Genomic DNA, 16,344 nt, shown 5'->3' with positions numbered 1-16,344 from the left:
CCGAAGCCATCAGGGTCCCTTTTCAACCCAGGGTTCCAGTCCAAAACCGGATGCCTGGCAACTCTACCTATAAATGAGAAAGGAGGAGAAGTGATTGAGTAGCCTGCAACTCCCCCTCCTTCACAAATGCAGAGACTATGAACTCAATCCTAGGGCTAGTGAAGTTCCTGGCAGTTTCCCCATAACTATTATTAGGCCTCAAGTACTCATCTGGGCCTGCCCCATGTTGCTTTCCATTTCCCTCTGCGTGCGGGCCCATGAAGACAATTTTTTTCGGAATCCTGCCTGTTGCGCTCTTTCCCGGTGCAGTATGGGAGTTGTAGTTTTCTCACCCCTGCCCGTGCTAGCTCTGAGCGAGTTCGGCGGCAGCGAAAGGACTACAAATCCCGGGATTCCTTGCGCGGGTGGCGGGCGCATCCGCTCGCGCCGGGCGGCGGCCGGGTCGCTGCGCGTTGCTGGGGAGTCAGCTGTTTGCCGGAGAATAAGAGGGCGAGTGGGGTTAACTTGCTACGTTCCTGCTGTCTGTGCGGGAGGGGCGGGGATCCGGCGCGGGCGGGCAGGGAAATGGCTGAGACCATCGCGGACACCAGGCGGCTCATGAGCAAACCGCAGAATCTGAACGACGCCTACGGGCCGCCCAGCAACTTCCTCGAGATCGACGTGAGCAACCCGCAGACCGTGGGGGTCGGCCGGGGCCGCTTCACCACCTACGAGATCAGGGTCAAGGTGAGGGGGGGGGAGGGTCGGTGTCCTGGGGCTGCCAGCGAGCGGGGGTCCTCTTGCTGCCACCCAACGGACCCCTCGCCAGGGTTGCGTCTCCCCCCTCCCCCGCCGTGGGGGTGAGGTAACGTCTTCTCTGCTCCCTCCCACTCCAGGCTGGGACCTTCTCCCCAGCCCCTCTGGGCCGTAACCGTGACACGGCGGGGGGCTGGGCCGTGCTGCCCCCCCCCCCCCGGCAGCGCCGTGTCTCACTTTCACCGTCTTGCGGTTGGGAGGGCCCGTGCTGGCGGGCCTAGGGCCTGGCTACGAGCCCTGCCTGAGCAGCCGAGGTGATGCTGCCTAGATTGGCGCCTCAAACCGCCCCTGTTCCACGGTGTTCGCACCAGCTGTTAAAACTCTGCCTAACCTGTAGTGTAAACCTGCCCTAAGGGGGACACTCGAATCTCCTTTCCCGCCCACCCCACTCTTGTGCGGGCGGCACTGAGAGACCAGCGTGGGGCTTGGCTCCCATGTGAGCCAGTCTGCCTTGGAGGACTGGGGAAAGCTTGATGATGGCCTTTGTATGGCTCAGCTTATCTAACTCTCCGGCTAGTTGGTGTGCGCCGCAGAGGGGTCTTAGTTGTGTTTGTGACAACTTTGCGGTGTTGTAGCTGTGGTGGTCCTGGGATATGTGGGGGAGGGAATATCTTTTATTGGACCAACTTCTGTTGATGAGAGAGAGAGAGACGCTTTCGAGTTTCCCTAGAGCTCTTCAGCTCTGTGTCGCTCCAAGGCTTGTAGTTCTCTCGTCAACAGAAGCTAGTCCAATAAACAATATTACTTCACCCACCTTGTCTCTTTAGTGAGAAGTGACAGGTTTGCTTTAAGGAAGATGTGCAAAACATAAAAATCACATTTTTATTTTTATTTTTTAAGACAAGCAGCTTCTGCTATATAGCTGGGTGTCTGTCAACAGTTTCTCAGGCTATTGAAACTGGAGCTCAGGCCTTAAGTAATCTTCCTGGCTAACACATGCGTATGGATATCTTGTAGGTGTCTGTTTGCCAGGGTGGATAGTAATGACTGAATATGTTGCATTGGTGTAATGGGGCTCAGCCAGTAGAAGCATGGGAATTTATTTTAGATTATAAACTACTCCTGAGAGGCATATGAGAGCTGTGTGATAATGGATCCCATCCTTATGCAAAGCAAAGGCGCTAACCTTTTTTGGGGGGAGCGGGGGGGAAGAGCGAGCTGGATACAGGCTTATTGATGGAAATAAAATACTCTAAATAAAACTGCAACTGGCTTTTTTGCTCTTGACTAAGACAATGAAGAGAATTTGTAAATAAAAAAAATGTTATCTTGTGTCAAAGTTCCTTCCCCACTCTGACTCTAGGGTACAGATGTGGGGACCTGCATGAAAGACCCCCTAAGCTTATTCTTACCAACTTAGGTTAAAAACTTCCCCAAGGTACAAACTTTGCCTTGTCCTTGAACCCTATGCTGCCACCACCAAGTGTGTTAAACAAAGAACAGGGAAAGAGCCCACTTGGAGATGTCTTTCCCCAAGCCCTATACCCCCTTTCCTGGGGAAGGTTGATAAAAATCCTCACCAATTTGTACAGGCGAAAACAGACCCAAACCCTTGGATCTTAAGAACAATGAAAAACAATCAGGTTCTTAGGAGAATTTTAATTAAAGAAAAGATGAGTCACCTCTGTAAAATCAGGATGATAAATACCTTACAGGGTAATCAATTTCAAAACCTAGAGAATCCCTCTAGGCAATACCTTAAGTTACAAAAAGACACAAAAGCAGAAATATACATTCCATTCAGCAGAGTTTATTTTACCAGCCATTAAACAAAAGGAAATCTCTCGCATTTCTAGCTAGATTACTTACTAACAGAAGTTCTGAGACTGCATTCTTGATCTGTTCCCGGCAAAAGCATCACACAGACAGACCCTCTGTTCTCTCCCTCCTTCCCCCTCCCCCCCCCATTTGAAAGTATCTTGTCGTCTCATTGATCATTTTGGTCAGGTGCCAGTGAGGTTATCTTTACAGGTGAAAGGGTTTTGCCTCTGGCCTGGGAGGATTTTATAGCACTATATACAGACAGGTGGTTACCCTTTTTATTTTTATGACATCTTGTAAAGTGTTAATGTAGGTGGATGCTACTCAGATTTTTTTTTTTGCTGCTGCTCTAGTACAGGAGTGGGCAAACTGCAGCTGAGGGCTGCATCCAGCCCTCGAGCTCCTGCCAGGAACTGGGTTCTGGGACTTGCCCTGCTCTGGTGCTCTAGCCGAGGAGTGCGGTCAGGGGCTTTCCCCACTCTGTGTGGCTCCTGGAAGCAGTGGCATGTCCCTTCTCCAGCTCCTATGCATAGGGGTAGCCATGGGGCTCCACATGCTGTCCTCACCCCAAGTGCTGCTCCTGCAGCTCCCACTGGCTGGGAACTGTGGCCAATGGGAGCTGCAGGGGTGGCACCTGCAGACAGGGCAGTGTGCAGAGCCACCTGGCCGCACCTCCACATAGGAGCTGGAGAGGGGACCTGCTGCTGCTTCTGAGAGCTGCTTGAAGTAAGCACCACCTGGAGCCCACACCCTGAGACCCTCCCATGCCCTGACACCTTGCCCCGATCCCCCTCCTGCCCTCCGAACTCCTCAGTCCCAACCCGGAGTACCCTCCTGCACCCTGAACTCCTCATTTCTGGCCCCACCCCAGAACCAACACCCCCAGTCGGAGCCCTCATCCCCTCCTGCACCACAGCCCCCAATTTTGTGAGCATTCATGGCCTGCCATACAAATTCCATACCCAGATATGGACCTCTGGCCAAAAGATTTGCCCATCCCTGCTCTAGTAAATGGAACAGTTGAATTGCACAGTAATGTAATATCAAACTGAAATATATTACCAAACCAAGCGTCTAAAAGTTTCTCTACTTGTACTGTCAAAATAACGGGCTGAAGTAAACTTACATGATATGTTCTTAATCTTCTGAATTACTTAACAAATCCCACGCAGAAATATGCTAACTGAAAATGATGCCCACCTTGACATATGAGCAAAATATTGAATCTTGAACTTACATTTAACTTGCAATTTATCTTTAATGACGAATGGTGTGTATAAAACTGAGTAGGGAGAAACAGAATTTGATACTTCAGTTATCTAGTGTGTATTCTGCATCTCTACTACACTTTCTAAATTGGATTTTAATGGTACTAGAGCCTAAATTCTGAAATGCCTATGAGTTTGGAAGTATCTCATTACTTATTCTTCTATGGAATACCCTCCTTGCTCCCTTTGACTCAGAACTATACGTTAAAACATTGGTCTCACTTGACTTGGATTGGCTAACATACACTTGTGGTAAAATCCTGGCACTAGTGAAGTTGATGGGAGGTAGATTTTTGCCTACAATATTGATGTAGTGCAAGACTTAAAACTGACTAGCTGGTAGCCTAAAATTATTTACAGGAGGGGTGGAATGGGTCCCTCTCGCAAGGCCCAGTGGCAGTGTTCTCCTAAACCCAGCCTTCTGCTGGTTTTGGTGGAGAGGGAAAGGGAGAATGCTGGGAGTTTTACTGGAGTGTTGTTGCTAGACTGTTTTTTGGGCTCAGTTGCTTATAACTGTTTGAGTAGTAAATGGCTAGTGTGTGTCATGTGGAGCTCTACCCCCTCTAGATGCTGGGTGGTAAAAAGAGCCTTGTCTAGTCCTTCCCCTCCATAGCCTCCTGTCTACTGTTAGGGAGGTGGAGGAATAAACCTGTGCTACTGTACTCCTCCCCAGTCTTTCCCCCCCACCCCTGGGGTGGGAGAGAAATCCTCTCTTGTGAATAACTCCAGGTTGCTGCTTGAAGCTGTTCTTGATGGCTTCACTAAGACCCTCAGGGTTATAATTAGAAGTGAAACTAACCATTTCTCTCAATTTTACTCAGCTGCTGTTTGGGTAAGCAGCAATGGTGACACTGGAGTTGCCAGTCTTTAGACAGAGGAAGATAACATTGTCAACCTTGCAAGTGTTAAATGCATGTAAAAGATCTTCACAAACAATGACAAGAAACTTTAACTTTAAATGAAAGCTTTAATTAAGCAGAAGCTGATGGCTTAATTCTCCATAGGCATACAAGAGAGCTTGCTGCCAGTCAGCAGATGAGACCTGATATAGTAGTTTTTGAGGTTTTTAAAGCTTATCTACAGTAGGCCCCTCTTAGAGTTTGGAATCCAAGGTTAAAATTACTCCTGAACTACACTTCATCTGAGAGCTTGGAAGCCTTGGTTGGCAGTGTTTGATATGACTACTTGGTTCTACACAAAAAGAAAAGGAGTACTTATGGCACCTTAGAGACTAACAAATTTATTTGTGCATATGCTTTAGTGAGCTACAGCTCACTTTATCGGATGCATTCGGTGGAAAATACAGTGGGGAGATTTACACACACACACACACACACACACACACACACACACACACACACACACACACACACACACACACACACACACACACACACACACACACACACACACACACACACACACACACACACACACAGAGAACATGAAACAATGGATTTTTATCATACACGCTGAAAGGAGAGTGATCACTTAAGATGAGCTATTACCAGCAGGAAGGGGGGGGGGAGGAAAACCTTTCATGGTGATAATCAAGGTGGCCATTTCTAGCAGTTAACAAGCACATCTGAGGAACTGGGGGGGGGGTGGAGTGGGGGGGAGAAATAACATGGGGAAATAGGTTTAATTTGTGTAATGACCCATCCACTCCCAGTCTCTATTCAAGCCTAAGTTAATTGTATCCAGTTTGCAAATTAATTCCAATTCAGCAGTCTCTCCTTGGAAGCTTTTGAAGCTTTTTTTTTTTTGTTGAAGGATAGCCACTCTCAGGTCTGTAATCGAGTGACTGGAGAGATTGAAGTATTCTCTGACTAGTTTTTGAATGTTATAACTCTTGACGTCTGATTTGTGTCCATTTATTCTTTTACGTAGAGACTGTCCAGTATGGCCAATGTACATGGCAGAGGGGCATTGCTGGCACATGATGGCATATATCACATTGGTAGATGCGCAGGTGAACGAGCCTCTGATAGTGTGGCTGATGTGATTAGGCCCTATGATGGTATCCCCTGAATAGATATGTGGACAGAATTGGCAACGGACTTTGTTGCAAGGATAGGTTCCTGGGTTAGTGGTTCTGTTGTGTGGTGTGTGGTTGCTCGTGAGTATTTGCTTCAGGTTGGGGGGTTGTCTCCCAAGATCTGTGAGAGTGATGGGTCGTCCTTCAGGATAGGTTGTAGATCCTTGATGATACGCTGGAGAGGTTTTAGTTGGGGGCTGAAGGTGATGGCTAGTGGCGTTCTGTTATTTTCTTTGTTGGGCCTGTCCTTTAGTAGGTGACTTCTGGGTACTCTTCTGGCTCTGTCAATCTGTTTCTTCACTTCAGCAGGTGGGTATTGTAGTTGTGAATGCATGATGGAGATCTTGCAGGTGTTTTGCTCCAACCCCTCAGACAGAGGCAATGCAGTTATATCGTTTGTCCTCGTTTTTAAAATGCTTCTCACTTAGCTAGCTAAAAAGTTGGTGGCTGAATTTCAGTTGGAAGGATGAAGTTATTTCTAGCAAGCTTAAACTTCTGATACTTAAGTCATTATGCATTAATCACCCCACTTGCCAATATTAACTTCAAATGTTTCCTAAAGCCTAGAATAAATTCCTCCAGCATCTACAGATTAAAAAAGGAACTGTCTGCAAACACTTGTCAGCTAACAGTTTTATTTGTAAGTTCTCATTCATGGTTTTTTGTGACTAGACAACTCCATAACAGCCTTTCACTTTATCCACTTTTAACATTTCAGTTGCTCTGACCATGACCTTGGAGGCGAATAAGTGGTAGAATTTCATATTTGTTATATTCTTGCAGCATTTCGGTCTTTTCCCCCCTCCTCCCCCCGAAATCCAAACTGGAAAATAATTGACTATACTTGAAGCACATGTCTTTTAATGAGTGTGCTGATATGATGTATACAGCTAGTTGAGCACTTTAGCTTTGAATTTGTGAATGCTTAACCAATGGCTCAGGATGTTTCTTCATGAGCAATCTGCGTTCAGACTCCTGTTGAATCGTACCACTTGATGTTGGGTAAAATATTTAAAAGGGCATAGGTCCCATTGTCAATTGACTTAAAGTGGATAATAATCTGTACTTTTTTTTTAAAGCGTAGGCTTTTTTAGAAAAATAAACTTATTGGAAATTGACCACCTATGGTATGGTCTAAACCAGTGGTTCTCAAACTTTTGTACTGGTGACGCCTTTCAAATAGCAAGCCTCTGAGTGTGAGACCCCCTCCCCCCTATAAATTAAACACACTTTTTTTAATATATATTTAACACCATTATAAATGCTGGATGCAAAGCAGGGTTTGGGATGGAGGCTGACAGCTCATGCATGACCCCCCCCATGTAGTAACCTTGTGACCCCCTGAGGGGTCCAGACCCCCTAGTCTAAATATATTGAGACAATGATTCAGCTTCCAGTACTTCCATTTTTGCAAATGACTTAGGCAAGAAGAGTTTACGTTGTAGACTTGTCAGGAGGATTAAATATGTTGGTACATGTAATATGTCAATAGTTTGAACAATATTTTGGGGATCTGCTCTATGAAATATAGAATTGTAATGTAACTGAGTTCTTTCATAACTAAGCAGTAGTGTTGTCTAGCCTTTATAGTAAAGTACAGATTCTCTGCAAGAGATTGTATCCGAGAATTAGAGAACTCAGTTATACTTGTACAAGGAATGTTTCATGCTGTAAGGGTACATCTACACTACAAAATTAGGTCGAATTTATAGAAGTCGGATTTGTAGAAAGTTTTTAGACAGTCAATTGCCCCCCCCCCCCAAATGCTCTAAGTGCATCTAAGTCAGCAGAGTGTGTCCACAGTACTGAGGCAACTGTCGACTTCCGGAGCTTTGCACTGCGGGTAGCTATCCCACAGTCTCTGCTGCCCATTTGAATTCTGGGTAGAAATCCCAGTGCCTGATGGGGCTAAAACATTGTCGCGGGTGGTTCTGGGTACATATTGTCAGGCCCCCCTTCCCTCCCTCCTTCCGTGAAAGCAAGGGCAGACAATCGTTTTGCGCCTTTTTTTCTCGAGTTACCTGTGCAGATGCCATACCATGGCAAGCATGGAGCCCGCTCAACTAACTGTCACTGTATGTCTCCTGGGTGCTGGCAGACATGGTACTGCATTGCTACACAGCAGCAGTTTATTGCCTTTTGGCAGCAGACAGTGCAGTATGACTGGTAGCCGTCGTCGACGTAGTCCTGGGTGCTCTTTAACTGACCTCAATGAGGTCGGGGCGCCTGGGCAAACATGGGAGTGACTCAGCCAGGTCATTTCCCTTTTAAGTTTTGTCTCATGGAGATTGAGTCCTACCAGCAGTGCACTGTCTTTTAATCAGCAGCCAGCAGAAGATGATGGCCAGCAGTCATACTGCACCATCTTCTGCTGAGCACCCAGGAGATGACTATGGCTAGCAGTTGTACTGCACAGTCTGCTGCCAGCAAGATATATAAAGATAGATGAAGCGGTTCAAAATAAGAAATAGACCAGATTTGTTTTGTATTCATTTTCTCCTCCCTCCCTCCATGAAATCAACGGCCTGCTAAACCCAGTTTTGAGTTCTATCCTTGAGGGGGCCATTCAGTTTCTCACAAAGCCACTCCTTTTGTTGATTTTAATTCCCTGTAAGCCATGTAGTCAGTCACCTCTCCCTCCGTCAGGGCAACGGCAGACAATCATTCCATGCCTTCTCTATGCAGAAGCCATACCACGGCAAGCATGGAGCCCGCTCAGATCACTTTGGCAATTAGGAGAACATTAAACACCACATGCGTTATCCAGCAGTATATGCAGCACCAGAACCTGGCATGGTGAAACTGGGTGAGTAGGTAACATCAGCATGGTGACAAGAGTGATGAGGACACGGACACAGACTTCTCTCAAAGCACAGGCCCTGGCAATGCGGGCATCATGGTGCTAATGGGGCAGGTTCATGCAGTGGAATGCCGATTCTGAGCTCTGGAAACAAGCATAGACTGGTGGGATCGCATAGTGTTGCAGGTGTGGGATGATTCCCAGTAGCTGTGAAACTTTTGCCTGTGTAAGGGCACTTTCATGGAACTTTGACTTGCTTTCCCTTGCCCTGAAGCACAAGAATACCAAGATGAGAGCAGCCTTCACAGTTGAGAAGCGAGTGGCAATAGCCCTGTGGAAGCTTGCAATGCCAGACAGCTACCAGTCAGTTGGGAATCAATTTGGAGTGGGCAAATCTACTGTGGGGGCTGCTGTGATGCAAGTAGCCAACACAATCAAAGATCTGCTGATACCAAAAGTAGTGACCCTGGGAAATGTGCAGGTCATAGTGGATGGCTTTGCTGCAATGGGATTCCCTAACTGTGGTGGGGCCACAGACAGAACCCATATCCCTATTTTGGCACCGGAGCACCAAGCCGGCGAGTACATAAACCGCAAGGGGTACTTTTCAATAGTGTAGCAAGCACTGGTGGATCACAAGGGATGTTTCACCAACATCAATGTGGGATGGCCAGGAAAAGTACATGACGCTCGCATCTTCAGGAACTCTAGTCTATTTCAAAAGCTGCAGGAAGGGATTTTATTCCCAGACCAGAAAATAACTGTTGGGGATGTTGAAATGCCTATAGTTATCTTTGGGGACCCAGCCTACCCCTTAATGCCATGGCTCATGAAGCCATACACAGGCAGCCTGGACAGTAGTCAGGAGCTGTTCAACTACAGGCTGAACAAGTGCAGAAAGGTGGTAGAATGTGCATTTGGACATTTAAAAGTACACTGGCGCAGTTTACTGACTCGGTTAGACCTCAGCGAAACCAATATTCCCACTGTTATTACTGCTTGCTGTGCGCTCCACAATATCTGAGAGCAAGGGGGAGATGTTTATGGTGGGAGGTTGAGGCAAATCACCTGGCTGCTGGTTACGCATAGCCAGACACCAGGGCAGTTAAAGAGCACAGGAGGGTGCGGTGCGCATCAGAGAAGCTTTGAAAACCAGTTTCATGACTTGCCAGGCTACGGTGTGACAGTTCTGTTTTTCTCCTGATGAAACCCCCCACCCCTTGGTTCACTTTACTTCCCTGTAAGCTAATCACTGCTTGCAGAGGCAATAAAGTCACTGATGCTTCACATTCATGCATTCTTAATTAATTCGTCGCACAAATAGGGGGATAACTACCAAGGTAGCCCAGGAGGGGTGGTGGAGGAGGGAAGGACAAGGCCACACAGCATTTTAAAAGTTTAAACCTTATTGAATGCCAGCCTTCTGTTGCTTGGGCAATCCTCTGGGGTGGAGTGGCTGGGTGGCCAGAGCCCCCTCCCCACCGCGTTCTTGGGTGTCTGGGTGAGGAGGCTTTGGAACTTGGGGAAGAGGGCGGTTGGTTACACAGGGGCTGTAGCGGCGGTCTGTGCTCAACCATACGCTGGAGCATATTAGTTTGATCCTCCAGCAGCCTCAGCATTGAATTCTGCCTCCTCTCATCATGCTGCCGCCACGTTTCAGCTTCAGCCCGCCGCCTCTCCTCCAAGTCATTTTGTGCTTTCCTGCACTTTGACATTGTCTGCCTCCATGCATTCATCTGTGCTCTGTCAGTGTGGGAGGACAGCATGAGCTCAGAACACTTCATCACGAGTGGTTGTTTGTTTTTGTTTTTGTTTTTTCACCTTCTGATCTTCGCTCTCCTCTGGGAAGGAGAAGATCCTTGAAACACATGCAGCTGGTGGAGGGGAAAAAAAAAGGGACAGTGGTATCTAAAGACCCATTTGTATAGAACAATGGGTACACTCTTTCACAGTAAACCTTGCTGTTAACATTACATACATAGCACATGTGCTTTCGTTCCAAGGTCACATTTTGCCTCCTGCCCAGCGCATGGCTAGTCCCTCCACCCTCCCCAAGGCTAACGGTGGGGAACATTTCTGTTCAGCCACAGGCAAACAGCCCAGCAGGAATGGGCACCTCTGAATGTCCCCTTAAGAAAAACACCCTATTTCAACCAGGTGACCATGAATGATGTATCACTCTCCTGAGGATAACACAGAGATAAAGAACAGATGTTTGAACGCCAGCAAACATACACTGCAATGCTTTGCTCTACAATGATTCCCAAGTACGTGCTACTGGCCTGGAGTGGTAAAGTGTCCTACCATGGTGGATGGAATAAGGCTGCCCTCCCCAGAAACCTTTTGCAAAGGCTTTGGGAGTACATCCAGGAGAGCCGCGAATGCCAGGGCAAATCATTAATCATGCTTGCTTTTAAACCATGTATAGCATTTTAAAAGGTATGCTCACCAGAGGTCCCTTCTCTGCCTGGCAGGTCCAGGAAGCAGCCTTGAGTGGGTTCAGGGGGTACTGGCTCTAGGTCCAACATGAGAAACAGTTCCTGGCTTTCAGGGAAAACCAGTTTCTCGGCTCACAGCAAGCAAGCAATCTACAACCTCATCATCATCTTCCTTGTCCCCAAAACCTGCTTCCTTGTTGCCTCCATCTCCATTGAAGGAGTCAAACATCATGGCTGGGGTAGTGGTGGCTGAACCCCCTAAAATGGCATGCAGCTCATCATAGAAGCGGCATGTTTTGGACTCTGACCCAGAGCGGCCATTCGCCTCTCTGTTTTTTCTGGTAGGCTTGCCTCAGCTCCTTAAGTTTCACACGGCACTGCTTCGGGTCCCTGTTATGGCCTCTGTCCTTCATGCCCTTGGAGATTTTGACACATGTTTTGGCATTTCAAAAACTGGAACGTAGTTCTGATAGCATGGTTTCCTCTCCCCATACAGCAATCAGATCCAGTACCTCCCATTCAGTCCATGCTGGAGCTCTTTTGCAATTCTGGGACTCCATCATGGTCACCTCTGCTGATGAGCTCTGCATGGTCACCTGCAGCTTGCCACACTGTCCAAACAGGAAATTGAAATTCAAAAGTTTGAGGGCCTTTTGCTGTCTACCTGGCCAGTGCATCCGAGTTGAGAGCGCCGTCCAGAGCGGTCACAATGGAGCACTCTGGGATAGCTCACGGAGGCCAATGTCATCTAATTGTGTCCACAGTACCCCAAATTTGACACAGCAAGGCCGATTTCAGTGCTAATCCCCTTGTTGGGGGTGGAGTCAGGAAATCGATTTTAAGAGCCCTTTAAGTCAAAAGAAAGGGCTTCGTCATGTGGACGGGTGCAGGGTTTAAATCTATTTTATGCTGCTAAATTTGACCTCAACTCCTAGTGTAGATCAGGGTTAAGAATGTTGTCTTTAATTCTAGTTAAGTTACTCCTTTTTTTAATGTGTGTGTGAAAGAGGAAAGCAAAATGTTAACACAATCAGCTGTGGTGGTGGTGATGGTTTACCCTTTTTGTAGGCTTTTCAAAAACACCGATTAGCACAGGAGGAACAAATTTAGTACCTGTTTTTTGAAATTGTGTGACTTCCTTTTATTTCCTGTCTTCTATAGCTTTTTACTTGTAAGTAAAGTTGTAAAACTTTCAATACAACTGCATTCACAACTCTCTCCTAAACTTGTTACAAACATGCTGTTGAAAGGCAAGTGCAGAACTGGAAATGCATTATAGGATACTAGCTTAGGAGAAGTAATTAGAATGTCAACTTCTAAAAGGGGAAGTGGTTTAAGAAATAGTAACTCCTTGTTTCAGGACAACAGGAAGCGGACAAAATATGCCCATCCATTCATTTCTAAATGGTTTGAGTATGAGGAGTCTTCATTAGGAAAATATCTAAATTACTACCTGCATTAAAAATTAGGATATTGAAGTATTGTCCATATTCAGCATAATATAAAATCCAGGCATTCCAAACTTTTAGTTGAATCGCACTTCTTCAATGCCCTTCTATGTGCTCTATCATTATATTGATTGATTTGGTTTACACCAGTTAATGCAGGTCTTAATGGTTTTTTGTGTTCACATAAATACTTCTACTTTGTATGTAAAATGCAGTTTTCTACTCCTAATGTTCTGTGCCATACTGATTAGAACTTAGTAAAATTAATCATTGTTACATTTGTGAGGGTAAGTAGGCATGTGATACCAAAATACTTCAGATCTCTCCTTATTTTAGAGGAGGCTTGCCAAAAACATTCTTGTCAGCTCAAATTTCATACTGTCATATTTCTTTCCCGAAACTCAGAACATCTTATAGAAAATAAGGAAGCCTTGTAATATCAGATGTCCTAGCTAGGACTGCAGCAGTGTCATGATGTGGGGTAGGGAAATGTCATGGATACCATGATTTTCCCATTTGTCCATATCTTATCTGTGTCTATGATTTTAATACTCGCCTTGCAGGCTGGGCCTGGCTCACCACTCTGGGCATTGCCACCTGGCGCATGCGTTCATGGCACAGTTCACACAGATTCAGCCTGGCAATCGCTCAGCCAGGCCAACTTTGAGTGGTGCTGCAACCACTTGTGCCATGTCACGATGCCCAGAGTAGTGAGCCAGGACCAGCCTCGTAGGATGGGAGCCACAGGAGCTGCCCCGAAGGGTAATCTCTTAAAATTTTTAAAAACTAAGTGTTTATGAATACCAAGTAACTTTTACACTAATATAGTTTCTCTAACTCTAGTTAGGAATCTGAGTATCTGAAATGTTCAGCTATGTTTGTAGGTTTATCTTGAATTCAGTAAAGGCATATGAAAATTTCTGACCTGTCTATGACTGACTGGCATAAAACATTGTATAGTTCATAACCTGCAACCAGTGCTCTAGCTTCATATTTAACAGCAATGGGCAGCTGTGTGAAAGCATATATTGTTTGAGCATTATTGAGAATAAAGCATGTCTTGGTTTAGACTGCTGGAGATGCAAACTGCTGCTCCCTTGTGACATAAGTGATGATGATGTCCTTTCAGTCTTTGGATCTCCTGAAAGCTCTTGCTATTTCAATTTATATTTGCCTCATGTAATTGTGCATTGGTGACAATTGTGTATTTTAGAGGAAAAACAAACTTGGAATGAGGCAATAAGAGTAAATGTAGAGTTGATGGACTGAATTCTGCCCTCAGATGTTTGACTTGCACCAGAAAAATAGAGTAGAGTTTGTTCCTCTTTTACTGCACACAATGGTGCTCCCAAAACATACCAAACTATATACAAATAGCTGCTATAAAAGTTTGTTGTTTTCAAATTTGGGGAGCTGATGTAAGCAAAGGACAAACTAAAATAGGAACGAGATGGGTATAATGTATAGATACTCAAGCCTTCTCTTCTGAAGCTAGTGTTGCTAACTCTTTCCTGTGTGGAATAGAGGCAGCTTGTGAGGGGAGACTTCAATCCATGCATATTGGATATGGAGAATGACTTCTTGGCTTGGTGGGTCGTGTGTAACTATGCTATAAAAGCGGCATAACTGCTTTTGTGGCAGCATCGTTAGGACCAGCTTATATGCTTTTGATACTTATCCAGGGCTGAGGAAAAACTTCCAGAAGCCAAACCCACTTGCTATAGGCTTGCACAGAATTCTCATCTGTCAGAGGGAAGTGGTAGGACCTCTAACAGAGGACTATCCCTTCTACCTTCTAGGTGGGCTTCCATCTCCATCCTTCAGTTTCTGGGGAGAAGCTATTTGATAAAATGAAATCATCTGTGAGAACAGTTTTTCTCCTCTAGAGTTCTATTTTACTTCACTGAGCCTCCTTTCTGACCTCTGTGAATACATCAGTGCCTGGCTCTGCTGATCACTCTGCTGCTCCTAAATAAAGTTAAACTGACAATTCTTAGAGTACACTCTCAACAAAGTTCTAATCTAAGTCAGTGTTCTGTTGGTGTTTAAAGCTCAGAGCAGCACCATGGGCACTGAAGTAATCTACAGTCTTAAAGACAACAGTGCATTTGTAAGGTTTATTCTGCAACCAGGTGGACTAGAAGCTTATCTTAAGGGAGTCTCAGTTCTGCAGAAATTGATAGCAAGTAGCTTAAGTCATCAATGGCAAGTTGAAAACTTACCCTGACAATCAGGCGTTGGGTTTTTTCGAGCCCTAGTCCAATGTGCATAGCTTGAAGTATGAAATTCAATAGTAACGTTAGTGGGTGTATTCACAGAATATATTCTTATAAAGTTGAACTCCATATTTGACCTTTTAATTAAAACAAAATGCTTTCAATATAGGAATGTCTTTGTAAGACTACAGCACTGTTTAAAAAAAAAAAAAAAAAAAAAAAAAGTTCTTGTCTGACTTATCGCTTCTCTTTATATCCCATTAAGTGCCAATACAGGGGAAGAAGAGGATGGTGTGATGTAGGTGTGTGTGTGTGTGTGTGTGTGTGTGTGTGTGTGTGTATATAACACTATCTCAGAATGAGCAAGAGCGTGTTCCAAAAAGTATTGAATAGTCTTGCATGCCTTTACTGTACTTGTATCTAACTGTATTTTGGAATCCAAATGCAAGACTTTCTTTTCCAGGGGAGCATATTGTGTAAGGTAACTCAAGTGTAGGGGCAGATCTAAACATCTTGGACAGTAGGGGGGGAACTCCTGGATTTTGAATAACAGTCAATCTACTCTTGAGTTTTTGTTTTGTTTTTTTTTTTCCCAAGGGAGACCTTTTACTGTAGCTTCTGAATTTGATTTAATAACTTGCTAGCTTTGCCTTCCTACTTCAGAACTCTGGTAATGTCAAAATATTCACTAGATGTCTGCCATAACAATGAATGGGCTTTATGTTAAAGCCCTCAATTTTCCAGTTGGCTGGCAGAAGGTAATAAAGGATCACAACTCCAGGCCTGAATGTTACTGCTTTACAGAGTCAGAGCTCCACTGGGATGATGCATGTTTTATTGGGGGACGATGGGAGGCTCTTTTCGTTGTTGAAGACAATGTTCTATTTAGTTTTTACAGGTCTGAATTCAAAGTGCTGATTCACTTGTGTTTTTTCCATAAAATGCAATAAAATCTTTTTGAAAATTAATTGCATTTAAGCTTGGTGCATTTTTATGAAGACCTACTATAGCTTACTTCAAAAGACTGCATCCAAAGAGGTGTTATGGCAACAGGGTAGTTCAATGCTCCTGGCTGTCAAGAGGAGAGTGTACGCAGGGGGACAAGTACTGCAATGTTTTTGAGGAGTTCTATTTGCAGATAGCTTTTACTTTGAATAAAACTGTCCCATACTGAAGGAAATGCAAAATTACTGTTAAGTATCTAACTCATGCAAGTGTGTGGGTGAGCTGCCAGAGCATGCAGAATGATGTACAGATGGAATGTCAGCTTCAGCTTTCCTTCCTCTAAAGTAACCTAAACACTATACAGATTGTCTTAATGTCTTTTGCATGAACATTTTCAAAATGCATACTGGTAATAGGAATGTGAGTGGCTGCTGTGGAAGGGCTTCTTCAGATCAATTGAGTAATTTTAAATACTTTCTAAAAACCATCTAAAGCTTGATTACCTTTACTTCCATAATAAACTTCTATTTACAGGCTAAATGATTAACCCTCTAAATTCAACTCCTACCTGTCTTACCATATGTATAACCTTGGCTAGTGGCTTGCGTTTTTTTTGTTTGTTTTTTGCTTAAAAG

At 45.0% G+C, this 16,344-nt stretch overlaps 1 protein-coding gene across 1 annotated transcript in view; it reads left to right on the top strand.

Moving 5' to 3' along the window:
* The first annotated feature begins 309 nt into the window (after positions 1–309).
* Positions 310–16,344, top strand: part of SNX3 (sorting nexin 3) — a 33,791-nt gene continuing 17,756 nt past the window's right edge. Inside the window, exon 1 of the mRNA XM_038397616.2 lies at positions 310–726. Coding sequence (XP_038253544.1) covers positions 565–726 — 162 coding nt within the window. The 5' untranslated portion in view covers positions 310–564. The remainder of the gene's footprint in view (positions 727–16,344) is intronic.

This window comes from Dermochelys coriacea, chromosome 3 (genome assembly GCF_009764565.3).
Source record: "Dermochelys coriacea isolate rDerCor1 chromosome 3, rDerCor1.pri.v4, whole genome shotgun sequence".
In the NCBI taxonomy this organism is placed as follows: domain Eukaryota; kingdom Metazoa; phylum Chordata; order Testudines; family Dermochelyidae; genus Dermochelys; species Dermochelys coriacea.
Note: the sequence above shows the minus strand (reverse complement) of the source record. Positions and strands in the feature narration are given on the sequence as shown.